Source organism: Onychomys torridus, chromosome 8 (assembly GCF_903995425.1).
Source record: "Onychomys torridus chromosome 8, mOncTor1.1, whole genome shotgun sequence".
Lineage (NCBI taxonomy): Eukaryota > Metazoa > Chordata > Mammalia > Rodentia > Cricetidae > Onychomys > Onychomys torridus.
In genome coordinates this window covers 106,020,757-106,048,264 of record NC_050450.1, presented here as the reverse complement: position 1 = coordinate 106,048,264, position 27,508 = coordinate 106,020,757, and the positions used below count along the sequence as shown (strand labels likewise).

Genomic DNA, 27,508 nt, shown 5'->3' with positions numbered 1-27,508 from the left:
AAATTTAAAGGTAACAAAGAAAAAAAGACCAACTTTCATCAGTGCATCTGGTGCTTGTGAGCCCAAGAGCCACATGTCAGTGATTTTGGTTTAAACTCTGGAGTTTAAGCTAATTTTCCAGTATTGAAGATCAAAAGGAGAGCTGTTCTGCAGATTCTGAGCATCTGTGTAGTCGGGATTTCTTATTAATTCTGGCTTTTCTATAGGTGTGTTGTGCTTGTAATCAAAGGCCTAATCAGCATTCTGTAGCAATAACTCCAAACACTATGTAAGAAGTAGAGACAACGTCATACTGTGAGACATAAAGCTTTCTCAAGTTGACCTAGTTGATGCAGCTGGTGTCCAAGGGAGACTGTGCTGAAGTTAGGATGGCTGACCCATAGGCACTAATGATGTTAGCCAGCCACCTACAGTGACTGTCCCATCAGTCATAGACAACAGTGGATAGCTAGAGGCAGGAGCTGACTCATGGAGAACTGGGAACTTTAGCCAGCTGCATCCTGGGAGTATTCCAGGCAGTCATAAAGCTACAATGCTGAATGGCTAGGGGTGGGAGCTGATTCATGGGGAGCCGGTGAAGTTAGCTAACCACCCCTGTAAGCACTCAGAATGGTCAGAAGCAGCAATAGTAGCTGGCAGAGATCTGGAAGTATACTATTGAAGTCTAGACTCTTGGTTCCGGGCTTGCCAGAGGCACAGGAAGCCTTCAGTAAGGAACCAGACAAAGGCTGAGGGCCCTTATGGGTATTTATGTGCCTTGCCATTGTAGGGCCTCCAAGTATTACATACTGTAATAGGAAACCAGCCGCTTTTTTCTTGTTTTTTTGTGTGTTTGTTTTTGAAATATGGATCAAAGTAGTATTCTTGGATTTAGGGAAAATGTAATTGGATAACCTGAGACTCATACCTGTTCATTCCAAACCTCCAGTCAGCCTAGCCAAGCATGGTGGGCTCCTGCCTGTAATCCCAGTATTTGGGAGGCAGAGGTAAGAGGATTGTTGTGAGTTTCAGCCCACCCTGAGCTACAGAGTAACCTCCCTGACTCAACCAGGAAAAAAGAAAAGAGGGACTTTCTTTTATTATTATTATTATTATTATTATTATTATTATTAGTAGTAGTAGTAGTAGTAAAGAGATTTTCTATTCATTTTACATACCAACTACAGATTTCCCTCTCCTCCCTCCTCCCACCCCCCAGCCTTCCTCCCTAATCCACCTCCCCATTCCCACCTCCTTGAAGGCAAGGTCTCCCATGGGGAGTCAGCAGCGCCTGGTACATTCAGTTGAGGCGGGTTCAAGCCCCTTCTCCCTGCACCAAGGCTGCACAAAGTGTCTTACCATAGGCACTAGGCTCCAAAAAGCTGACTCATGCACTAGGGACAGGTCCCGACCCCACTGCATGGGCGCCACCTAAACAATTCAAGCTGATCAACTGTCTCACCTATCCAGAGGGCCTGGTCCAGTACCATAGGGGCTTCTCAACTATTGGTCCACAGTTCATGCATTTCCACTAGTTTGGCTAGTCGTCTCTGTACTTTTTCCCCTCATGGTCTCAATGTCCCTTGCTCATAAAATCCCTCCTCTCTCTCATCGTTTGGATTTCTGGAGCTTGGCCTGGCACCCGGCCATAGATCTCTGCATCTGCTTCTATCAGTCCACCTTTGGGGATTCAATCAGTGCTGATGTGCTCCTTAAGACAATAAATAAGTTATTTCTGAATAACTCATTTGCTCAGAAACTGTAAAATTACTGTTGGTTCCCAAGTGTACACCAAACTTACAGGAAGTTTTAAAAATGTCACCTAGACTCTACCCTAAAACTTCTGAGTCACTAACCCAGAACCTGGAGCTCAGTTCATTTGTGGGATTGGATAAAATGGGCAAGAGCCCTGATCCCTTCACAGACACATTAGGTGTATGAGTGAGAGCTGGCATTCTGCATTCTGACTCGCTCCCTCAGCTGTTTGTGACCACACCTTGAGAAGCATGGTCTGTGAACTTGCATTTGTTTAGGCTGATGCACAGTTAAGAAAACTGTTGCTTGTTTGTACAGCATCTTAAAAAGTTAAATGTAAAAGTACTGCATGACCTGTCTCCATACAACCTTGACCCTTCTGCCCAAAAGAAAAGAAAACAAGGGTGGACATGTGCTGATAACAGCCCTGGGCGTAATGACCCCAATCTCGACTCTGTCTGTCATCTGAAAAGCAGATGGAGATAGACATGTAGAGGAATGTTGCTAAGCAGTAGGCAGAGTGTTGTGCTAAACAAAAGTCTAGATGCTCCATGATTCTGTCCACACAGAAGCTCCAGAACCAGGCAGGTCTCTGCATAGAAAGTTGACTGAGAGCTCCTGGGGGTTGAATTAGGAATGTGACTGAACTGGAAATGGGCAGATTCTACAATATGTAGACAACAAAGCTTAAGAAAATAAAAATTCTAAGAGAAACCATGAATCTAGAGGGAAAGAGGCAAATGAGCCTGAGCCTGAGCCTGGGCCAGGGCTTTAGCTGACCATGCTTAACTGGACCAGTTTGCCTCCTTACTCTTCTGGACCAGTCTTCCAAAACTGTTAGCAGCCATATGTGAGGACTGCTCTAGCCTGCACCAGAACTCTCTGCTGCCAGAGCACTAATGGCTATACTTCTCTTTCAGGAAAAACATGCAGAGGAACAAACAGGTAGCCATGGGCAGGAAGAAATTTAACATGGATCCTAAAAAGGTAAAAAGCAAAAACGAAAGTGACCAAGGCCAGAGTCTGAAGATGGGGCTTTCTTGGTGGTCAGATGGGAACCAGAGGCGTTTTTTTCTAAGCTATGGTTTTCTGGACTGGATGTTGGGTGGTTACCCCCATTGTCTTGAGTCTGGAGCTCTAGTTCCTAACCTGCAATGCCTCTGTCCGTGTCTGCTGGTGGATGTTTCTTGGACATGCTCCAGGGCCCATGGCAGCCTCTTCCTCCCTCATTGTCACTGGCTCTTTCTGGTCTTTCTGCAGGGGATCCAGTTCTTAATAGAGAATGATCTGCTGAAGAATACTTGTGAAGATATTGCCCAGTTCTTATACAAAGGGGAAGGGCTCAACAAAACAGCCATTGGTGACTACCTTGGGGAGAGGTGAGGCCTTTAGAGAGGGTGTTGTCAGAATCATGGGAAGAAACAAGCCCCTGGTGCCCAAGTTCATGGGGTGGCTGTGGTACTAGGGCAGCAGTAGCCATGTGGTGTTGAGTGGAAGTGTTCTGAGGAACACTGACTTACTTGTCCAGGGGTATGCAGGATCCTTGCTCGTTTAGTTAGTAAACAGAGCCAGGCCAATGTCTTCCTATGGATGGCCAGACTTGAGAGACCTCCTGGCCTGGGACTCAGGAGATACCATCTGCTTGGGATCAGGATGGGTGTTGGCCTTGGTGTCAGGGATCCGACCTGTGCTCCATCCCTGCCTCTTGTTTGTTTCCTGACAGAGATGAGTTCAGCATCCAGGTCCTGCATGCGTTTGTAGAGCTGCATGAGTTCACCGACCTGAACCTCGTCCAGGCCTTGCGGTGGGTGTTGTCAGTGGGGCATCATAGAGCGGGAGTGTGTCCATCCTGTATGCTGTTGGACTACAGTCCTGTTGTGGGGGTTGTTGTAATTATCTTGAAGTATTTCAGGGGAGGCCATGTGCATGCCTATGAGTGGGAAAGCATTTGCTGGGACTGTTTCTTGGTCTTGGGGGTGGAAGGACTGTTACGTACTCAAACTTTGCAATTGTTTCTACTCTTCAGAATAGATTTAGCGCAGTGGTAGAGCACTTGCCAAGCAAGCTCAAGGCCCTGGGTTTGGTCCTCAGCTCCGAGGGGAAAAAACAAATAAGAAAATTTTGGGTTAATTGTCAAGTCCTGTATCATTTGTCCAGGGCTAGTTTCAAGTCCTTGTTCAAGTAGTCTGTCAGGCTGGATCATCTCAGCTAGCCATCTCAAAATTGTCCTTAGAAGTTTGTAGTCCAAAGTGGATCTTTCCTGATGTTAATCAGCTTAATGGCTTTATCATATAGTCCATGTTGAATCATCGTTGTGGGATTCTGTCATCTTTTTGAAGATTTCAAAGTCACTGTTAGGCATGGTTATGGTTCCCTGAAGACTTTTTGTGCGTGTTTGTGTGTGTGTGACTCCTCTGTGGTTTGGAGCAATCACAGTCTGATAAATGTGTGTCTCTCAGAACCACAAACGTTCTTCCCTAGAAGAGAAAATCTTCACAGCAATTTCTCCCCACCATTTGTCTTGCCAAATGTTTCCAAACTGACCTTTGCCGATGCTTTCTTATAACACAATGGTCCTGGCAATTCTTCTCTGAACAAGCAGTAGAAAGCCCTTCATCCCAGGTAGCAGCATCATTGCCGTCACCAACATGATGAGAAGCAGCCAGCAACTCGGAGCAGCAGCAACTGCCTCCATGGTCCCACCACCATTTGTGGCTCAGCCCGGGCCAAAGCTTCTCCTAGTTTGGCCTCAAACTTGGGATCCTCCTGCCTCTTCCTTCTTCAGTAAATCCAACCAGTGTGCCACCACAACTGGCTGAGTGTAGCTCAGGTCTGAGCAGGGGCCACAGGCAAGAGGCTTTTTCATGAATTCGTACCACAAATGTTGGGCGCCAGGTGTAGCAGGAATCTTAAAAGTTCTTATTAATAAGATCAAACCTGAGGCCAGTTATTGGGGTGAATGCTGGAAGATCAGAGAAGCAGAACAGGCCACAGCTACCTCATCTCACCAGTTACTCACCTGATCCTGTTTCCTCAGACTGGAAGCCTCTGTGTCCTCATCCAAATGGGTCTCAGCTGAACTGTTGCTCAAAAGCCTAAAAGCTTAACCAGCCTAGTTCCTAGTTTTCAAGCCTTATATACCTTTCTGCTTTCTGCCATCACTCCCTGGGATTAAAGGCTCACTTCCTGGGATTAAAGGCATGAGTCACCATGCCTGGCTGTTTCCAGTGTAGCCTTGAACTCACAGAGATCCATGCCTCCAGAAGGCTAGGATTAAAGGTGTGAGTGCCACCATTTTCTAGCCTCTGTATCTAGTGGCTGTTCTGTTTTCTGACCCCACATAAGTTTATTAGGGTGCACAATATTTTGAGGATCACAATACTACCACACTAAACTAGGTAGCTGTGTATTTCATTTTAAAAAGAAAAAAAATCAACTTTTTTTTTTAAGTTTGGTTTTTCGAGACAAGGTTTTTCTATGTAGCCCTTGCTGTCCTGGAATTCACTCTGTAGACCAGGCTGGGCTTGAACTCACAGAGATCCTCTTGCCTCTTCCTCCAGAGTGCTGGGATTAAAAGCATGTGCTACCACTGCTTAGCATCTTTAATTTTTTAACAAATGTCATTTTGTGCCTTTTAAATTTTCTGTCTTTTAAATGTTCTCTGCTGTAGGTATAAATCCTGAGGTTATTTTTTGAGCTGTGATTTTTAATATGTGCAATAATTACAGAATTAACCCATGGCTGTGGGCCCATGTTACTTATGTGGTTTCAACATGAATGCTCTGAATGAATCCTTACCTTAGAGTTCATTTTAAATGATTAACATCTGTGCTTCAATTCTGAAGAGGAGGAGCTGTTCTTGGAATAGGAAAATCTCAATTTCTTGGTTTATCTAAGCACTTTACCTCTAGTTAAGGCCACAGTGATGGGCAGTGGCTAAATTTGCTTTTGTTCAATTTCTGTAAAAGTGGACTGAAGCCCCCTCACCTCCCTTGCCCTCTGATACTAAAGCCATGACCAGCAACAGAATCAGTCAAAGCAATGCTCCTGTCTCCACTCTTAGGCAGTTCCTATGGAGCTTCCGGCTGCCTGGAGAGGCACAGAAGATTGACCGGATGATGGAGGCCTTTGCCCAGCGGTACTGTCAGTGCAATAATGGGGTGTTCCAATCTACAGGTGAGTGAGGGTCCTCCTGAGAGTGTGGGAGGAGAGCTTTTTCCATAAGGTTCTCTTCCTGGCAGTGAAGGATTTCTAAGACAAGAGGCTGAGTCCATGCCAAGAACAGTTTCTTTTCTTTCTTTCTTTTTTTTTCTGGAGCTGAGGACCGAACCCAGGGCCTTGCACTTGCTGGCAAGCGCTCTGTCACTGAGCTAAATCCCCAGCCCCCAGGAACAGTTTCTTAATGGTATATATATATATATGGTGAAAGATTGGAAGCATTCAGAAGACCACCACTGAGGCACAGTAAGACCTGGTTGTGGCTTAGTGGTAGAATACTTGCCTCATGTGCATGAGGCCCTGGGTTCAGAATTACCCAACACGTAACTGTTAAAGATATCTCTAGAAGCCGGCTGCTGTAGCATTTGTCTGTCATGCTAGCTACTCAGGAGGCAGAAGCAGAATTATGACTGTAGTCAGCTAAGCACAACCTTGTCTTGGAAAGAAAATCATGTTCTTATAAAGATATTGGCAGGGGAAATGATAAGATTAACAAAAAAGCATGTGTGTGTACATGTGTGTATATGTGTGTATACATGTTTGTGTGTTTGTGTATATATATATGTGTGTGTGTATCTGTCACTTGTATATGTATGTACATGTATTTATCCTCTATGTAAGTATGTATCCCATATGTATGTGTTGGGGGGACAGTATGTTACAGTGTCTATAAAGTGATTTTATTACATAGTCACATTTATATAGAAGAAAAAAGCAGACCAAATTATTACTGAATTGTAAGCAGAAGTGGAGTTTTCCTGTCCTGACCTCCCAGTTCCAAACAAACACACACAAGCTTATATTAATTACAGAATTCTTGGCCACTAGCTCAGGCTTATTATTAACTAGCTCTTACTTTTAAATTAACCCATTTCTATTAATCTATGTATTGCCATATGGGCTGTGGCTTTACCAGTCCTCTGGCATCTTGCTTCTTGGGCAGATCACTCGAGTCTCGCCCGACTCTGCCCTTCTTCATCCCAGTCCTCAGTTTGATTGTCCTGCCTAACTTTATCCTGTCTTGATATAGGCCAAATAGCTTTATTATTAACCAGTAAGAGTAATACATATTCACAGCATACAGAAGGATCATCCCACAGCACTAAATAGAATTGTAGGTAGTTTTTATCTTTTTTATACATTGTATTGGTTTAGAGTTTTGTTGTGTCTCTAGATGGCCTGGAATTCCCTCTAGAGACCAGGCTGTACTGGAACTCAGAAGAAACCTGCCTCCTGAGTACTGGGACTAAGGGATGCTCCACCGTACCCAGCTGGCCATTTTATTGTCTCCCTATCCTTTCCGTCTGAAGAAACTTGAGTGGCTTCAGTGCACTCATGTGTCTGGCCCCTTTCAGAGAGTAAGCCTGGGAATAAGTGCTCTGCTCACCCACTCTTCCTGCCCATGATCTTGTATTCTTGATCTTACTTGGTTTAGTGTCTCCTGTCCTGAGTGGGTGTTTCCTTTGCTCTCACATCCTGTTCTTCTCTTCCCTAGACACTTGCTACGTCCTCTCCTTTGCCATCATAATGCTGAATACCAGCCTACACAACCCCAATGTCAAAGACAAGCCTACGGTGGAGAGGTTCATTGCCATGAATCGGGGCATCAATGATGGAGGAGACCTGCCTGAGGAGTTGCTCCGGGTGAGCAGGGCCAGAGCGGCTTTATCTGGCAAAGTGTTTGCTCAGAACAGGATCGTTTTTGTAGGAGAAGAGACAGAAGGATAACTTGCCAAGTGCCTGCCTGCTCTCTTAATTCATTTAAATATGTGAATTTCACAAAGGCCAGCTGAGAAACAGGAAGGGGAAGAGGCTTCTAAATCTAAAACTAAAGGCTTGAGTAGACTCCAAGCTGCTATTTTTTCTTCCTTAATTATCCACCAGGCATCTTATTCTTGTCCCTGTAAGCTGCTGGAGAGCAGAAAAATGGTTGGTTCTTCTCTAGTCCTTACCCCAGGCTCCCAGTGACTGAGTAGAGAGGGGAAAGAACAGCTGCTTCTAGAATAAGACGTGCAATGTCATCTTCTACCCCAGAACCTCTATGAGAGCATAAAAAACGAGCCCTTTAAGATCCCAGAAGACGATGGCAATGACCTCACTCACACTTTCTTCAATCCAGACCGAGAAGGCTGGTTGCTGAAACTCGGTAAGTAACCTTCCCCAGCTTGGGTTCCCTGCAACAGAGCTCAGGAAGAAGGGCTGTATGCTCACAGGCTTGGGGTGTGGGGAAGGGGGCATGTCACAGGCGTCCCACAGAGACTGCCCTGAGTTGTGTTCTTACAACAGTTCACCTCCAGACAGGAAGCTGCTGAAGCCACTCACCATAGAACGGAGACTCCCGGACACAGACTTTGCCTTTATAAAGATTGCCCATGTGTATCTGAGCCCTCTGTGTTCACTCCTGAATAGGTGGCCATGTTCTATGAGGCACTTTCTATGATCCACCACCTGCCTCTGCCTCCTTCCCCTTGGGAGGGTAACCAGCCATATCCATCTCTCTACTTCCCATCCCAGATTTACCCCTGCACTCCTGCCCCACCCAGTGCATCATCACTTCCCTCTGCATCTGGCTCCCACGGGCAGTGTGCATGGCAAACCTAGAGCCCTTGGCTGCAGCGCAAACCCCGGCACTCTTCCTCATGCTCTGGCAGTGGCCCCTTCCGGCCCCAGTCAGCCCATTAATGATTATGTCATCAGAAGCTGCATTCCTCTTCCCTCTGCCAGAAGTGAGCCTGTGTTGTTAAGATTTATGCTCATGCCTTGCCAGGAAGGTGACAGAGTAACTAAACAGAAGAAATTCAGTGGGTTCTTGTGCACATTCATGTCCACCTGTGGCTGCTTTATTAATTATCAGACATACGAGAGGTCTCTGAACTCTCTGGATGTGAAAATGTTCAAATTTTTTGACCACTAGAGAGCACATTCCAGTTTCCTTCTGCCTTGGCCTTTGATGAGCTGAATCCCATATCAGCAGAGCATATTCTATTAGAGACCCGCTCCTCTTCCATCTCAGTTACTTGCTCCGATAAGCAGCATGTTGGCCCTTACTGACACATCCATGGAAAGTAAGATACATGCCCTCTGCTACTAACTCATCCAGATAGCTTAGGGTTGATATTTCCTTTAAAAGGCCCATGTTTACACATGACAGTTCATAAATTCCTTTCAAGTACTGCTTCACTGATTAGAGCCTTGCAGTGTCTGACCATGGCCAACAGTCAGTAATCTCTAAGCAGAAGGTCTGATTGAAGGCTCTGAAATGGTTAATGCATGGGCAACCTTCCCCACATTCTTCTTTCCCAACCCAGAGAGTGAAAAGAAAATGTGCCGGGAATTTCAAAAGTGTGTCCAAATTTAGATTTACTTCCCTCCAGGGAGATTTGTTTCCATGCGAATGCTAAGTGTTGGCTTTGACAGCTGAGACACTAAAATTAGAGCAGATATTATCTTGGCTCTTGTACCAGGATGACATGCAAATTCATGAGGCATCCTATATTTTTAAAAGTCAAAAATGTAAGCTGAGTGCAATGGTGCACACCTGAGATCCCAGACACTTAGGAGAGAGACATCAGGAGAATCCCAGGAGCCCATGAAATCAAGCCAGCTTCGTGGTAGAGCAAGGCCTTATCCCAAAGAATAAAAATCTAACAATATGGAACTCATTTATCGTGGGGCCATTGCTTCACGTTTCCTAACCACCTAGACTCCCGATAGGGTGTTTCCATTGTGGCACACTGAGACTCAGTCCTGTGTGTCTGTGTGCTGCAGCACAGGGTAGGACTTTGTGCCATCTGTAGTTGTCTGTATATGTCCCTGTATGCAGAGAGCCATAGCATGTGTGTCCTTGTGTACACACATGTGTACATGTATGTCCATGGGTGTACATGTGTGCATCCTTGCACACATTTATAAAGTGATGAGTATCTTAAGGAAGATACTGACTTTCTCAGAAGTGCTGCACGTTCCCCTCTTTGCTCTGGATTGTGAGGAGTCTGGCAAATGCTGGCCTTACAATAATGGATTTGTGGCACTGTTAGGCCAGGCATGGGTAAGGCCTCCCACCTTGCTGTACAGCATGGGTGGTCCCCTGCCCATCAGTGTTTCCAGGTTCACCTCCCTCTTCAGGCATACATAAATGTGACTGGTGTGCTGCACTTTAAGATTGAGGAACTGGGTTTGATTTCTTTGTTTTAATTTTCTTTTCTCCTCATTTATGTTTCCATGATTTTGGCTCTCCTTTTCCTTGCCCCAAACTCCAGGAGGTATGTAACCCTGCAACCTGCTCGCTCACTCTGCCCAGGCCACTGTCATTGCTGCAGCGTTTTTTCACTTTGTTACTTTTGGTTATTTTGTTTTTTAATTGCTGGTAGTAGTGTTAATGCTGCTTCTAACTTATTGTACAGTCCCTAGGGAACTGGCCAGGATCAGGGATTTGGGGCAGTGCTCACATTTCCTCTTGGGGGAGGAGAGAGTGGCTCAGCAGCCACCAGCTCGGAGGTCCCAAACTGCAAGTAGTCATGCAGTGCTAGCCCAGAGCGAGCTGAGGAGGGCAGAGAGGCACTGGCTTCATGCTCCTGAGAATTACTGAATTCAGACGGACACCTGTGCGTCAGCCTGATGTAAGGAATCAAAGAAGAGGGTGCTGCCTTGTAACTTCCCAAAGCCATGTGCTTCTGACACCATGGTGGATGAAGGAGTTGAGGAAAGACTAAATTAGATGGCACTTGAAGCATTGCCTTTCCATGAAAGAGAAATGGTGTCTTCCAAACCCCAAAACCAGAACCCCTACCTGTAGTCCTCGATTCCATTTCTTGAGTATCAGGGAGGCCTCACAGCCTGGATCCTCTGTCTATGTTTCTAATGGTGCAAATCCTCCTCTGTTTCAGTCATCTTCAAAACCCAGTTTGGCCTCTTAGTTCTCTGGTTGCTGATATGGGAGAACATATGGAGGAACTGAGTGCTCCTCGGTCTGTGTCTAAGCCTGACTAGAGCAGAGCCGCCCTAAGAGAACAGACACAGGCTCTCTCCAGTGCTTGGAGCAGGCAGGATGGACTGTTAGGACAGTGTCAGCCCTTCTGTCTAAGGGAGAGCCTGTGGAGCCCTGCGTGGGAGGGGGTCCTGTGAGTTCCACAGGGACTGTCCTAGGCGCACATTGATCTGTCTGCTTGTCCCATGTCTGTTTTTCTTTCCACGTGGAAGTGTTCCCCGTGGGCCCGCAGCGATGCTTTGTGGTAGGGGGCTCTGTGGTGCAGCCAACTGTCCAGGGGACATAATGAAGCTTTTATAACCAGACACAACTTCCCAGCTCTGCTTTTTCTCCTTGATTTCCTGCCATCTTGTTTCTTTTGGTATCTAACTCACTTTTTCCATCATTTCCTGAGTCCCATTGTCTCCTGGGGTAGTGTCCTGTAACAGAGTGCATGGGAGGTCAGCATGGGTTGACCATCCTTGTGTACCAAGCCCTGTATAAGAAATGGTCTCCCCAAGAGGCTGGAAGACAGAAGCTCTCAACTTAGAAATGGGAAGGATCCACTTTAAGACAGACTGCCTTCGGTTTTGAGCACACTCTTTGTCTTCCTTTCCATTTGTTCTAATTCTGCCCAGCCCTCCCTTGCCAACATGCATGTCACATTACTCTTATGTCTTTTCTCATTCATGCCACTTAACCTGGGGTGCTTCCAGAAAGCTTAGAGACCACCATGAGGGAGAGTGCCTCACAGGAGGCATGGTTGTGGGCACATGATTGCTCGTGGCATACTCCATCCGGAAACCTAGGTCTCAGTCATTTAGAATCTTGTAGTTAATGGTAGCTGCTTACATTTCCTTCCCTACCCCTCAAGCTCAGGTACACAGGCAGAGCTGTAAAATACCCTCAGAAAAGTCTAGGTCCTAATCTGTTCTGCTGGACCTCTTCTTTCAAATTTCAGGGATGAGCCTGCAGGCAGATGCTGGCATTTGGAAATAGTCTTTATAAAATTTCCCTGCTCTGCATGGCTGTTAGCAAGAGGTCAGGGGAGTCGGTATGGCAGATGTCCCACTCCCCTGCCCTCCATGGAGACTATAAAGAAGTGATATTCTCCATAGTTGGGCCCTAGCAAAGGGCAAGTGCTAAGGATCAGGGAGAGTGTGTTCATACAATGCCATGTGTGTATCACATTGGGAAGGCTCTGGGTAATTCTGAATGGTTCATGTCAAGACAGTCTTCCCTTGACCAGAGGTAAGTTGGGGAAAGTGGGGATCCTGAGCATGATGCAAGTGAGGATAGAGCTCCCTTCAAAGTGGACACAGTTAAGCACATCCTTCCCCATACCCAGCGCAGAGTAACCTCATAGGGTATTGGAGAGGACTGAAGAAGGCCCTGGCCAGCAGCTAGTCACCACCTCCTGGCTGTTAGGATTGCCTCTTGTAGTTAGAGTTTTCAAGAGTCACATGAGTCCACAGTGGGAAGGCTCCTGAGCCCACCTCTTGGATGAGCTAGTCCTTTCCTGGTGAAGGAGTCCTGCTTCAATTCACACCTACAACTCTGGGGACATGACTTTCAGGACACTAACTAAAGGGGCTGAAGCCAGGGTAGCACTTCACCACAGGCAGGAGGGTGAGGGAAGCCCATGGATTGGTTGTAAGGGCTCACAGTACCTCTCTTTTTGGATCTTCTCTCCTGTCACTTGCGTGGAACTCCCTGCCCATGCCACCTGTGTCAGGGTGCTGACCCTCCCTTCTTCCTTTCCTTTCTTTGCCTGTCTCTATCACACAGGGCATGGCCGCCTCCTCCAGCCTGAAGGACACTTGCTTTCCACCATCATCACCCTGGTGCTTCCTCCCTAGCCCATGCTCTCATCTTGCTGTCTGGGACATCTCAGGGTGTCACCCAGACACGCTTGCTCTGCTCATACCATAGACTTTCACTCTGTGAAAGATGCTTCTGTCTTGGCCGTGTCTTGTCACTGATGTAAATTTTGCCATAGTCTAAGTGTTCTCCTGGTACCCCGCCCGACCCCATCCCCTCCCTGGGGAAGAGAGCTTTGTGTGTGTGTGTGTGTGTGTGTGTGTGTGTGTGTGTGTGTGTGTGTGTGTAGCATGCACCTGCCTTGGTGTCTTGTGTCAAGAGCATCTTCTTTTGCTCTCAGGTGGCAGGGTGAAGACCTGGAAGAGGCGCTGGTTCATTCTGACTGACAACTGCCTTTACTACTTTGAGTACACCACGGTGAGCTTCTGCTGGTCCACCTGGGGCAGCCTGGGCCAGTCCTCCACTTCCAAACCACTCTAGCCAAACATAGCTAGAGGGGCCTGGGGAGATAGTCAGATCTGCCCTTCTCTGGGGGTCAGGGGAGAACTAAGGTAAATCTCAGAATGCAGCACCCTAACAAGGATGTGGAGTGGCTGGCCAGGAGGCTGTGACCCAGAGCAGCCCTTGGTTCTAGAGACAACAAGAGGTACAAGTGCCAGAACCGAGAGGGAGCAGTGGACCTCGTGTTGGGGCTGGTTTGGAGCTGGGCTGGAAACAAGGGACTTGGGTCGGTTGCCAAGAAAGACTTGTGAAGCTAGTGAAGGGGTAATAATTGTGATTTGGAGAATTTAGATTTTCTGTAGTCCCAGAAATGCCGAAAGGTTTGATTGAGAAGGAGCAGTCCCAGTGATCAGAGGTACAGTTGAGGGAAAGGAACAAAATAGGAAGGGCTAATCTGAGAGAACCCAGAGGTTTGGGGAGCTGAAGTCTCCTTACATCATGGAAGTTCTGTTGGTATTCTCTATAGTGTAGGAGTAAAAGGACCCAGTACAGCTCCTCCAGGCCTCCTGTGGGCAGGACATTCAGAAAGCCAGAGGCTGTCGGTGCTCAGACCGTGACTCCCACACTGGTGCCATGGCACTCTGGTCCCATCTTCCTGGGCACCTGCAAGCACAGAGTGATTCTTCTTGCATGCATATTGGACTTGGGTCTCAAACTAGGTCAGTGTAACTAACTTGGCTGGATCCTCACTGAGTAAAAGTCATTGATCCCATCGAGAAAACATGGTTGAAGCCTCATGTGTGGTAAAGGTGGAACAAAATGGTGTTTAAGTAACAGTTAAACAAAAATCAGCAGGAGCATTGCCACAAGCCTTAGGCCAGCCTGGGCTACATAGTGAGCTCCAGGCTAGCTGCATGGAGTTAGCAGGTTCAGTTCAGTCATTCATGCTGAGGATGTGCTGTGGACCTGGCAAGAAATTGTTTCCAAAGTACTTCTTCTCGCAGGGCCTCACTCGTGCTGCCCAAGTTCTGCAACTGGCTTTGCTTGTCTGTATTTAAAGTCTTTTCAGACATTAGAACAATACGTTAAGTATATAAAAATGGTTCCTGTTCCATCCCCCAGGGTACTGTGGACAAAAGGCTCAGCAGGTTTCCTTCCCGGGGGCCCTTCCTTCCTTTGACTTTCTAGGGTCTAGGCAGCAAGGAGAGGTTTCCCAGCAAGTGCTGTGAAAAACACTGACAGAGAGTAACCCTAGTGAGACTGAGTGCGTGGGATGAGACAACCAGAGCAGGAAAGGGCCCAGCTGGTGTGGGCGTCCTGCCCCCTGGCAATGGGAACGAAGTCACAGCTGGAGCTGCAGAGTGGTTCTGCTGCAGCCCACTCCACTCTTTGGCCTGGAGGAAGACGCTGGCTGAGTGCATGGAGGGAAGTCCACTGTGGGTGAGGGCTGGGGAGTGAGCAGACAGGACTTCTCTCAGTGACAGGATGGGGCAGTCTCCCAGGAAGCTGCCTTTGGGGCTTCTGGGGTCCAACAGGTAGAGTCAGCTCTAACCTGGACCAGCTTCACAAGAGCTTCCTCCAGTTCTCTTAGGACACTGCAGAAAGTACAGAATGGCAAACACCTGGCCCCCAGAGAGCCCAGGAAAATGGTCTAGGGTCACTTAAATAGTGACCAGAATGATCTAGAAGGCAGAACTGGACTTCAGCTCATAAGAGCCAGAGCTGTGCATTTCTGAATCACTATAGAGCTATGGAGTTATGGCTCATTCTTTAGCAAGTCTATGAACTTTAAGGAGTGGGACATATTAACTAAGCATGTCCTCACTTTCTATAGGAAGGCAGCAAAATTAGAAGTAAGCACCAGGTGCTGTGCACAGGACACGGTTTTAGTGCCAGGAAGTTGATACCTGCAAAATCCGTTTTGTACCAGTGGACTTGTTCCCAAGGTGTAGCAGGGGGTGGTGCAGGTGGGGTGGGTGGATGCTGAGCTCTTTCACTTAAGTCTGGATCAGAAGTGCTGAGCTCAGCAGGCCAGGTATGCTGACATAAGGGGCCAGTGCTAAAAGGTGCAGTTGGGACGATTGATAGCATCCTGCACTGAGCTTTGGAACTAAAACTAGACTACCAACATATGGACCTTGTGCTGAGGGCTGCTGCCAGCCACACTGAAAAGCAGGACCAATGTTGATGTTTTCCTAAACATAGAAGTTATAAAAGATACTCAAGTGTAAACTGATCCTAAATACAGAGCTGTACCTTGGGTAGACTTCACTATAGAGCTGTTGCTAAAATTTCCTAAATACGGAAGCAGCATGGAGATTCAGGGTCCACATGGAACTGTGCCGAGACCCGGAATGGATTCATGCCTGTGCTAAGTAACTAGACCCTGTGGACGCAGGACAGGCTGGGAGTGTTAGAAACCTGGAAAGTGTCGAGTGAAGTCAGTGTCAGCAGGGACCAACAGTAGGAAGAACACTTCATCTTTCAAACCATTCAAGCTGAATCACATGACATTTCTCAAAACAGATGAAACACCTAGCAGTTTTTATAAGGCTACTTTAAGAATGATCTTTCATGGCAAGGAAGCATTTTCCTTGAAGTTCCATGTGTTTTCATTTTCTGTCTCAATTTTTTCTTAATAGAATATCTTTTATGAAAATACTACATGAAATAGCCCATCCTCACAGACATGTTCTTCTCCCTCCACATCACACCAGCCCTCTACATCCCCAACCCCTGGGCTTCCACGTGGTGGTCACCAGGTGATCTGATTTGGAGTGTCTAAAATCTTTTTCTTTTATCCTTTTCTGCAGGATTTTAAATTCTTTATAATGAGCAAGTCATGTTTTTGGAAAGATACTGGTACTTGCTGTAAGAAATCACATAGGCCAAAGAACTTGGCACTGTTTTTTTTCCGTCCTTGTTGGGGTCACAGATGATTAGGGACATAGATGAAACCAATGGTGAGGTGTACCATGGGTCTGTTCCTGGACTTGGTACAGAATTATTTGATTATTTTATTTTTGATGCTGGGGATAGGACCCAGGTTCTCCTACTGAGCAGTTCTTCGAGTCCCTTGAAATCTACATAGAGTTACAGAATGAGAGGCCTACACAGGAACCCCATTTCATATTTGGACTTGACATTATTAGCCAGCAGCATAACATTGAGTTGTTGGGACCCACAATTTCCAGTGCTCTCCAGATTCTGTTGAATGTGCATGAGTGAGCATGCTGGCTTGCTTCAGCCGCTGTCAGCCTGCAGAACCCCTGTGGGAGATCACCAGGGGCCCAGGGGTCTCCCTGGCTAGTTGCAAGGGGCTCCAGAGCTGGTCCGCGGTCTTGGGCAGGAGGTGGCGTAAACCTTTTGGTTTATAACTGCCCATCTAGTACACGGACTGTGCACCATGCACATGGAGCTCATTGCCCCGGGCCTGCAGTCAGGCAGAGGAAAGAAGCCAGGCCCCACAGGCTCTGCATTAGGATGACTTGACAACCCACTTCAACGTTAGAATCCTCAACATGTCCAGGCACCCCATGGCCCGGAAATGAGAGTGGAGGGGGTAAAAGGAATGGGGAAGTAGACTGGGAATTGTTGAAGAAGCCAGTGGTCACCCTTCCTGCAGCTGCCTGGGGGTTCCTCCTCAGGAGGGGACTACTGTGAGTCTCTGGACCAAGGGATCCTCTTAGCACTGCTAAGAGTGGGCATTGTATGCACATAGGAGGGTCAAGGAAACTCAGGTAAATAATTATCTCCCTTTCTGTAACTGCCATGTGAGTGACTGATACCCAGAAGAGGGCTGTGAGGATCTTAGGCAGACTCTGGTCAGCCGTGGGAGAGGACCCTGGTGAGCAGAGAGAGCCTGCAGTCTACACACTTACTCAGCTTAGTCCCTCACTCTCCAAATGATACAACTGCGAGTCCAGATACCTAGGAAGACTTCTGACCAGAGTAGGTGGAAGCCAGAGCTACTTGCAGGAGGGAGGAGAGGACTGTGGGGAGCTGGACGCTGGTCTTAGAGAGACAGCCCATTGCAGCAGGGACGGGAACAGGGATGTAGTGAGCCCAGGAGCAGACCGACAGACATGCTCTTGAAAACAAAACACTTTGGCTATAAATGCAGTAGAAGGGCTGGAAGGAACCATGGTTTCCAGAAAGAGTACAGGGACACAGAGGAAATGATAACAGGAGACAAGAGCTAGGCCAAGAGGTGCCATGTGGCCCAGAGAGGACGACAGCTGTGAAATACTGACAATCACTGTAGCTGGAATCTTAACAGGTCTTATTAATGAAATCAAACCCAAGGCCAGGGATTGGGGTGAATGCTGGAAGATAAGAGAAGCAGAACAAGCCACAGCTACCTCACCTTGCCAGTTCCTCAGCTGATCCTGTTTCCTCAGACTGGAAGTTTCTGAGTCCTCATCCAGAATAGGTCTCAGCTGAACTGTGCTGCTCAAAAGCCTAAAAGCTTAACCAACCAAATGCTTCTAGTTTCTGGTCTTCACACCTTATATGCCTTTCTGCTTTCTGCCATCACTCCCTGGGATTAAAAGCTCACTTCTTGGGATTAAAGGTGTGTCACCATGCCTGGCTGTTTCCAATGTGGCCTTGCACTCACAGAGATCCAGAGGGATTTCTGCCTCTGGAATGCTAGGATTAAAGGTGTGAATGCCACCATTTTCTAGCCTCTGTATCTAGTGGCTGTCCTGTTTTCTGACCCCAGTTAAGTTTATTAGGGTGCACAATATTTTGGGGAACACAATACCACCACAATCACTTCAGACCATCATCAAATGGAAAATGTGCCTCCAGGCTTACCCTGCATCATGACTGAAAATAGATCCTCACCACGTCTATGTTCTTTCTGAGTCTCAGTACCTGGAGGACAAAGAGAACAGTTTCAGCCAACAGAAAAACTTACACAAAATAGCCTGAGAGCTGAAGGGTGCCATGTGTCACAGTCTGGAGGGTGCACTCTCCACCCACACTGTCCAATGCATCTGAGCTCCAGTCAGGTGAAAACTTTTCCAACATGGGAGGTTTTAACAGGGTTCCCCTGCCCTTTGTACCCTCCCTCAGAATACTGTTGGAAGATACACCCTGCCAAGTAAAATGAGGGAGATCTTAACTGGGGGACTGGGTCTCAGGCAATGAAATAGGGGAGGGCTACAAACTTTGGGATGGTATGTCCCCAGGCTTAGAGACCAGCTGGCTCTGAGAGGGACATTGCCACAAAGTTAAGATTAGGAGACTACTCAATATGAATTAGCCTAAGAAAGGAGATTTTTGACAAGACGGAACACATGCGGTTGATGTGGGTGCTGTTTGGTAGAAAAGTAAGTAGTGGATGTGTACACACCACCCAATTAGAGGGTGAGTTTTGAGTTGGGGGAAGGAGAGCAAAGGTGGAGTAGGTTGCCTGGTCCAGATTAGCTAGCTGCTGCACGGCATAGACCAAGGGGCAGAGTAGTGTTGCCGAGAAGAAAGACTCGCTAGCTTGAGTACTGAGGGATGAAGCAGAAAGAGCTGTGTCTTTCTCAATAGCTGGAAGCTCAGAGGAGCAGCTCAGAGAGGGTGTCCTAAGGCCAGCACTGAATGGGTTGGCAGGAAGAGGGTGACTTTCCTGCAGGGCCTGGGGAAATGGCTAACGGCATTTTGTTTGTTTACAATCATAGAACTAGATTTGTTTGGTTGGTTAATAGGTGGAATGGTTTATTTTTGACATATTGTGCATGTGTAACTCTGATCAGTATGTTTGAGAAGCTACAGGTCTTGACCAAGGTTAGCTGGCTGGTGGGGTAGAAGTGTGTACATGGTAAGGGCCTTGCTGATGTGATGGCCAGTTCCTCAGGAGGGAATGAGGATCTGTCAGGCACCTCACTGGATCATGGAGCAGCTGTCTAAAAGACAGTGTTCACCCTAAGTAAGGGTCACAAATTCAGATGATGTGCAGTGAGCAAAGGCAATCTGAAACTCAGCTGGAGTCCCTACGTCAGGCATGGGCAGTAGTGCCTAGACCTAGGCCTGAAAAGACTCCCAGGAGTTAGTGGCACAGAACCATGCTAGGAAAAGGAAAAGGGAAAGGAAAGCCAGATACAGACATGGAAGAGGGGGAAAGCTCTTTCTTAGGGAAAGTAGCTGACATGTTCTCTGCTTGAGTCCCCATGGGTTATTGCCAGGTACACTTTGATGGTACCTGCTGAGGCCCCTGGCCTTGTGGTCTGCAGAGGGCTTTGGATTTTTCCCAGCCTTGTCACAAACTCCTAACTCTGGTCCTGTTGAGGAACTCAAGGGTGGCTGAAGCCAACCTGGGAGCTTCATGCCTGAGAGGAAGGAGTCAGGATGGGCTGAGGGAGGAGAAACAGGTGTTTCCTCAGCTGTGAGTGAAGTCTTTCTGCCCCTGTTCCAGGATAAAGAGCCCCGTGGGATCATCCCCTTAGAGAATCTGAGTATCCGAGAAGTAGAAGACTCCAAAAAGCCAGTGAGTATTCCTGCGATATTGCCCAGGGCCAGGAGGGGATGGTCACAACTTTGCTCTAAGAAAGAGTGACGTTGGAAGGCATTTTAAGACAAACATGAGAACCTGAAAAACAGAGCCATGCCTTTACCTCCACCTGTTTTGATTACCCTTAGTGTTCAAGTGAAAAATGAAACAAATAGCCTTACTTTGTTCTGTCTGTCTGTCTGCCTCAGTGTCACCTACTGACTGAACCGTCCCTCCTAACAGGTCAGCTGTGAGCACTCATAGCTCAGTGCTGACTTTATGACTAATGAATGCGTTGTGTGGCATGGGAGCAGCTCACCTGCAGCTCTGTGCATGCTCCCATCTGTTAGGAGAGGAGCCAGCAGGTGTCAGTCCAGCATCTCACTCAACAGGTGGTCTGAGACACGGCTGAAATCCTGCAGTGTTCCAGTCTGAGCTTCTTTTTCCTTAGGAAAAATACTTGTGTGTGTGTGTGCAGGTGTGTAGACAAATTACTGAACAGTCTTATTAAAAAAAAACAAAAAACAAAAAACAAAAACCCAGAGCCAGGTATCAGGGTTAAAACCTGAGAGATCAGAGGAATAGGAAAAGCCACAAGCCAGCCTCACCTTACTGACCCTCAGCTTTCAAAGAATCCTACTTTCTGTATACCCACACCTATATGCCTTTCTGTTTTGCTATATCATTTGCTCTCTCTGTCCAGCTACACCACTTCCTCTTCCTGCCCAGCTCTGTCACTTCCTGTCTGTCTGTACAGACTTCCAGATCTCCATGGTTAACTAGTGTTGGAGTTTAAGGCATGTGCCACCATGCCTGGCTCTGTTCCCATTGTGGCCTTGAACTCACAGAGATCCAGACAGATCCCTGCCTCCGGAGTGATAGGATTAAAAGCGTGTGCTACCATTGCCTGACTTCTGTGTTTAATATAGAGGCTGGCTTTTTCCTCTGATCCTCAGACAAATTTTGTTGGGAGATGCAGATAAAATAACACCACAGAGGTGTACATGTGTTTACACATATGCACATGAGTCATTCCTCAGGAACTGTCTGCCTGGTTTTCTGAGACAGACTCTCAGCTGGAGAGATGAGCTGGTGGGAAAGTGTGAGACAGTGTTGGCAAGTACAAGAGTTTGAGTTCAGATCCTCAGAAGAGCTGGGTGTGGTGATGTGTGTCTGTAATCCCAGCACCCCTACCATGAGGTAGGGGATGGAGAAAGGAGAATTTCCAGAAGTTCACAGGCTTGCTGACCTAGTGTATGCAGTGGGAAAACAGCAATGGGCGTGTCTCAGACAAGGTAGAAGATGGGGTGGTACCCACAGCTGTCCTCAGAGTTCCAGACTAGTACAGTGTACCTGCATTCACACAAGTGCGCCCACACACACATGCTCACGAATTTATTTATTTGTTTGTTTGTTTGTTACTTATTTATTTTTGCTTTTTCAAGACTATATGGCCCTAGCTATCCTAGAGCTTGTTTTGTAGACCAGGCTGGCCTCGAACTCAGAAATTAACCTGCCTCTGCCTCCTGAGTGCAAGGATTCAAGGTGTGTGCCACCACACTGGCCCACACTTGGCTTTTTAAATGCAGGATCAAACTCAGTTCCTCATGCTTCTGTGGCAAACACTTTATCAACTGACTTCTGTCCTCTGCCCTCATTTTCTGAAGGTATTCCCTGATACATATTTCTTGAAAGTAAGAATAAAGAGTCTTTGGGAAAATAAATAACATTTTTCTTGGTCAACAGCTTCTTAAAATCTGACTGTACTTTCTGATTCTCTTCTCAGAACTGCTTTGAGCTTTATATCCCTGACAATAAGGACCAGGTGATTAAGGCCTGTAAGACGGAGGCCGATGGCCGGGTGGTAGAAGGGAACCACACGGTGTACCGCATCTCCGCCCCGACCCCCGAAGAGAAGGAGGAGTGGATCAAGTGCATCAAGTACGGGGCTCCCCACGGGTCGCCACACGCCCTCTGCTCGGAAGGGCTCCCGGCTTGCTTCCCAGCAGGCCTTCGGATTCCTGCCTGCTAGAGCATGAGTAGGCCATGTCTCCAGCCTAGGCACCAAGGGAATTCAGAGACCCAGAGTGGGGACGAGACCCCTTTCCTCCACTATGTGTCTGTAGGGGGTCATTTCTCCCTGGTGCTTCCTCAGGGGATGGCACTTGCCTTTATTGTGCTTTTTCTCCCAGTTACAGACACGGAAACTAAGCCCATGAGTTTTGAGAGCTGTAGAAAGTCATGGTGCAGTGATGCCAGGTCATGAACCATGTGCAGTAGAACACAGCCAGCCTGAGTGGAGGGAGCTTCTCCAAGTCCCACCATGAATTGTGGCCCCACAGTGTGATGTTTACTACAGGGACAGGACTTCCCAGTGTGGCGTGTGACTGGAAAGAGGCTTTGCAAAGCTCCTTAAGGTCTTCTGTCGGCATTGTTCCCTGGGACTGACATGAAACAAAAGCCCATGGGTTGATGGGCATCTTTCTCCTTGCCCCAGGAAGACGCCCATTGAGCAGTCTGACTTCCCCACCCTCTCAGCAATTATTTCTTCCAGCAATACATCCTTACTCATCACTCTGGGGACTTTGGCCATCTGGAGTTATCAAGTGTTTCCCTTAGAAAGCTTTCCTTGTTATCTGTGCCCTGGTGATCTGGGGAGTGAGGAAGATATGCCATCAGGGCATAGTCTGCCTCTGTGTCCTCAGACATAGCAAGCATGCCTTCTACCCAGCTGCAGCCTGTCCTTAGGACCTGATTGTTACCTAGTCTAATTAGTTTGGGGGACTTTACTCCAACCAGTGCGGTGTTTTGGCCAAGATCAGACAGCGTGCAAGCAAGGTGCTGACATGCTGGTGTGAAGGGCTGATACTTTTCTCTGGAAAGATGCCACTCACAGTTCCCAGAGAAAGGAAGCTGATGGCTGGGGCTTGGATGCAGGTCACCAGTGCAGTCAGTCCTTGATGTCTTTTGGGGTGTGTTACCCATCTCTTCTCTGGCACTCCCAACTTAGAGGGCTGCTTGAGGACTGAGGTAAAGTGCTGAGGCTGATAGCATGCTGCCTTGACCTAGGCATTGTCCTCAAATGACAGCTGTTGTGCCAGTTACAGTCCACAGATAGGGCCAGGCAGGCAGCCCATCCTCTGAGCATTGGCTCTGTGTCTGGGAAAGACCTGAGACCAGGGAACAGATCATACCCAGAGTGTCCTGTGTCCTTTCATGTCTGTTGTTGGGAATTCATTAACTGTTCTCTCAATCCAGTAACTGTCTGACACTGACTCAAAGCGCTTTCCCTGGTCCCACCACGTTCTGCATGACCTCTAACTGGCCTGTGTGGACCACTGTCTTCCCATCTGTCACTAGAATATGCTCCTTCCCTTTAAAGCTCTTTCAAAGGAATTTTAGCCATTTTTGTCCATTTTGGCTCTCATATAAGTTTTTGCTACTGTAATCAGAAAAATGGAGTGTTCTTTAAAGTCCCTCTTGGATCCTTGTGGGTGCTAGGCCTTTATGGTGGATGCTAGGCCTCCCCCTGGGGCTGCCAATCTCCTCTGACAATTCCCCCCAAAATATTCTTGATGCTTCCCTGGGAGCTCTGGCTTGGCCCCTGGAGGTTGTGCAGATGCTGGGACTCTGTAGCATGGTCTCTGCATCCCCATCCTCATGGGGAAAGCCCAGAAGATGGTAAGCACCACTCCACAGATGAGGAACTGAGACACTGTCTGGCTCAGACCTGTGTGGAGGAGTGTAGATGTAACAGTCTTATTAAATGAGAAACACAGAGCCAAATGCAGAGTTAAAAGCCCAAGAGGTCAAAGCAGTAGCTAAGAGCTGATACTAAAAAACCTTTCCTACCCTTCGCTGCCGCTGTTGTCCTTCCCCTCAGAAAGAGACCTACTTCCGGTGTGTCTGTCTTTTTATTGACTTTCTGTTCTGCCTTCTTATTGGTTGTAAACCCAATCACATGACCTCCTTGTCTCTGCCTGTCTATACAGACCTCTAGGTCTCTATGGTTGGTATTGTGAGTGTCTTCATGCTGGCTGTATCCTTGAACAGAAATCTGCCTGTCATGTGATCAGGATTAAAGGTGTGCACCACCACCACCTGGCTTCTGCTATGGCTTGCTATTAGCTCTGACTCCCAGGCAACTTTATTTATTAACATACAAATAAAATCACATTTCAGTATAAATGAAATATCACCATAGAGGGGTGAGATGAGAGAGCACTGGGGGAAATATGCTTCATGGTGTTGTAGAAGGCCAAGATGCTTTCTCTTAGGAGCTGCCCTTCTTGGGGCTCCCAGCAGCCTAAGCAAACTCCTAGTGCATTGCATGTGTCCATCTCAACACTAGTTCAACAGAGTCCAGACTGCAAGCAGACACTCAGTAGGCCAGAGATGCCTACTGTCAACCATGGGGAGCCTGTGTCTGACAGGTGTGGAGAGGTGCGATTTCCAGTTCCAAGAACTAACAGGGCCAGGTCTAAGTACCAGGGATGAAGAGGAAGTTAAACATAACCCATAACTGAGGATTATCTGGTGCCAACCCAGTTCTTGGCACCATTTCCCAGCAAATTTTCATCTGGGCATCATGGGCACTGCTGTACAACCTACCAAAGGGGTTGGCCATTCCCCAAAAGGCAAAGTAGAATCAACTACCCCTGAAGATGAAAGGCCTCTGACTAGCCGTATTCCTTTGGGTGCTGAGTCCCTGTGGTGGTGAGACCCAGCCAGCTCACCAGAGCTGTGGCAGGGAGGGTGCTGGGATGTGTGTGCTGTGGACTCCGGGTCACTGGTGATCACTAGAACTAAACATCACACAGACTCTGCTTCCCTAGGAAACCAAGCAGCAGCTCTGTGGCTTTAGCCACCTCCACTGTCCAGTACAGGTCGTGTGTGCCCTCCCTTACTAGGCTGGACAGACAGCATGGCCGTTCCCCTTTAGCACTGGACCCTCAGCAACAGTACTCATCTACATGGAGCTGGTACACATAGGCCCCCAGAAGTTCCTCTACCATCTATGCCAGCCTCTTGAACACCATGAGTGAAGTAACTTAATGGCAAGTATTGCAACATGCCACTCAGTACTACAGAGGACGGTCACTTAGTTGAAAAAAAACAAATCTCCATGCTGGGAACTCAGCTAAGGAGTGAATGTATAATGGTTCCACTCCCAAATGCTAAGTGATGTTAGTTAAAAATAGGTAGGAACCTCCACGCTTACTTTGTTACATGTCCCTGTGTGTCACCTTAAGCTACCACTTGGACAGAGTGAGGGTGGGCATTCCTGGTGACAGCTGGCAGCCCAGGTTCATCTACCCCTCAATTGCTCTTCTCTCCCTTTTCTGTCCTCCAGGGCTGCCATCAGCAGAGACCCTTTCTACGAGATGCTTGCGGCACGGAAAAAGAAGGTCTCATCCACAAAGAGACATTGAGCGTGCACCAGGGCACAGCAGCCCACTGAGCTGGGCCCTTTCTCCCGCCTCCCCTTGAGGGGCACAGCAGAGCCGAGCAGAGGAGAGCAGAGGGCTCCTCTGCCAGTTCCTGCCCGCTCCTAAAGACTAGCTTCAGCTTTTGCAGTTTTCTAGGTGGGAGAAGGGTGGGCAGTGAGGGCTGCTGGGGCTGCTGCCGCCACCTGTGGGCTCAAGCCGCTCGGCTCTCAGAAGCACTGCTAGCAGCAGAGCGGTGCTGCGGTCACAGGCCTCAGCTCCACAGACCAATGGCACAGCCGAGAGCCCTCTCTTTACCTCGCAGTGTTCCTGGCCAAGGGCCTTCACCTCTGCTCCACAAATGCCTGTGAGGATGTACTTTATGGACTGAGGAGAAAGGAGGAAAGGAAAAGAAGCCACGCACTAGAAAGATTTATTTTTGTTTTTGTAAAACAAACATGAACGTAGCACTGTACTCTGCCCTCCTGTGCCCTGCTTGGGAAGCTTCCCCTAGTAGGGGCTCTGGGGCTGCTGGCACCCCAGGAGCTGCTGCCTCGTGACCTGTGTGGGTAAAGGGCAAAAGCAGTGCTGTGGCAGGGCCCAGCAGACACAGGGAGGCCCCCAGGACCCTGGAGGGCAACAGGCAGGCAGGCTGGGCAGCTCCTGCCCAGTGCCTATGGGGTGGGGTGAAGGTGGCTAGCTCCTTGCCTGGCCCCAGTTTCCAGGCCCACTGCGCTTTAAAGTGGAAGTCTGCATTTTCCTAGTAACCAAAACTGTGAGGAGACCACCCATGGTCCCGGGCCGCCGACGGCTGTTTCATAGCTGGTTTTTCTTTCTCCTCCCCAAGGGCTCCACTCCTCGTTCTAGAGGAAGGAGTAGGTTTTACCGGATCCCCTTGGGGCTCCAGTCTTTTCTGCCTCAAAAGCATCCCCAACTGGACTATTCTGGTGCACTCTGTGGTAGCCTCCAGGAGCAGGGGCCTTGCTCAGCAGTGTGCAGTGCAGTCAAGCAAGGGTAAGGTGGCCTTTCTGTCCCCTTGCCTGCTATGGCATGGCATGCCACGGCACATGTGTGAGTTGCCCTGGTCTCCTAACTCAGTGTGAAGGGAGCCATGAAGTGCAGCATCTCCTGCCGTTCTCTCAGGGACTCTCAAGGGCAGCTCCTGCTCCTTGGCCAGGGCCAGCGTGCCAGTCCTGGCAGAGCAGGTGGCACACTCCTCCGTGTGGCCAAGGCCTCGGTGGCAGAATGCTGCCTCTAGGCAGGTGGAGGAGCCATGGGCCCCCGCTAGGCTGTGTGAGCTCGGCTCCTCCAATCCCAGAAGGAGGTCAGCACCTCTGGAAATAGCTTTGCAGAGAAGGGTGTGGGGATGGCACTCTGGCCCCTTCTTGTGGATCCGGCCTCGAGTGGCTTCAGGTGCTTGATGCTGGAGTGTGTGAAGGAGACAGTGACAGAAGAGGGTCCAGGCTGGAAAACTGAGCCCCCTGGTAGAGAACCAGGCAGTGCCAGCCGGGTTGTGGGGGGGTTGGACCAGGGTCAGAGCCCCTCCTGCACACTGGTTCTCACAGGTGTGTCCTGGGCAGACCAGCACCTGGATCAGTATCAGTCTATTTATCAGAGGTGTAAATAATTCATACATAGTTTTTCTCCTTTTAGATTATTTTGTATTTGTTTAAAAAAAGATTTGTCAAAATACAAAGAAATGACTGAAAGTTGTCGACAGGGTTTTTTAAAAATATTATTATTATTCCAGTTGTTTTTTGTTTGTCTTTGCCTTGTAAACTAGCTCCAAGGAACTGCAGCAAATAAACTCCAAATGTGCCCAAACCACTTTCGTCGTCTGCTTGGTAGTGGGTGTCATCTCCTGTCAAGCCTGGGCTTGGGAGCTGGTGCCCCTGTAGGATGGCCATGGCTGCATCCTGAGTGTGCTTGTGATAAAAGCAGAAGTTGGGTAGGGTTGTGCTTCTGCAAGGGATAGCATAACAAGGGGGGAGTGGGCTTAATGTTTGCCCCCCTCTTTTTGGGAAAGAAACTCAACTTGAAGGCGGAGCAGAAGTGTCCACATTACCTGCAGCACTGCACAGCTTTGTCGGGCGATTGAGCGGCACCAGGAAGCAAAGGCCGAAGGTTCATGACCCACGTGGCAGGAGCTGGCATCTCTCTGGGCTCCTTTCTTTCTTTCTTTCCTTTTCTTGAGGCAGCACTTCTGTAGCCCAGGCTGGCCTTGAGTTCACTGTGCAGCTGAAGAAGACCCTGAATTTCTGCTCTTCTCGTGCCTGCCTCTCTCCAGTGCTGGGATCACAGGTCTGTACAGTGCCCAGTTTGTGCAAAGCTTTCTTTGTGTGAGGTAAACACTCTAGGAACTGAACTGCGTCCCAAGCCTGGGGGGCGGGGCAGCAGGGCCGCAGTCCTTCCCTCACA

At 48.3% G+C, this 27,508-nt stretch overlaps 1 protein-coding gene across 2 annotated transcripts in view; it reads left to right on the top strand.

The window, feature by feature from the left end:
• Positions 1-26,917, top strand: part of Cyth1 (cytohesin 1) — a 91,831-nt gene extending 64,914 nt beyond the window's left edge. For both annotated transcript variants that reach the window (XM_036195572.1, XM_036195573.1), the window contains exons 4-13: positions 2,655-2,721; positions 2,995-3,113; positions 3,458-3,538; positions 5,798-5,910; positions 7,448-7,596; positions 7,987-8,098; positions 13,080-13,156; positions 19,590-19,661; positions 21,451-21,605; positions 25,018-26,917. In XM_036195572.1, coding sequence (XP_036051465.1) covers positions 2,655-2,721; positions 2,995-3,113; positions 3,458-3,538; positions 5,798-5,910; positions 7,448-7,596; positions 7,987-8,098; positions 13,080-13,156; positions 19,590-19,661; positions 21,451-21,605; positions 25,018-25,096 — 1,024 coding nt within the window. In that variant the 3' untranslated portion in view covers positions 25,097-26,917. The remainder of the gene's footprint in view (positions 1-2,654; positions 2,722-2,994; positions 3,114-3,457; positions 3,539-5,797; positions 5,911-7,447; positions 7,597-7,986; positions 8,099-13,079; positions 13,157-19,589; positions 19,662-21,450; positions 21,606-25,017) is intronic.
• The last annotated feature ends 591 nt before the right edge of the window (positions 26,918-27,508 follow it).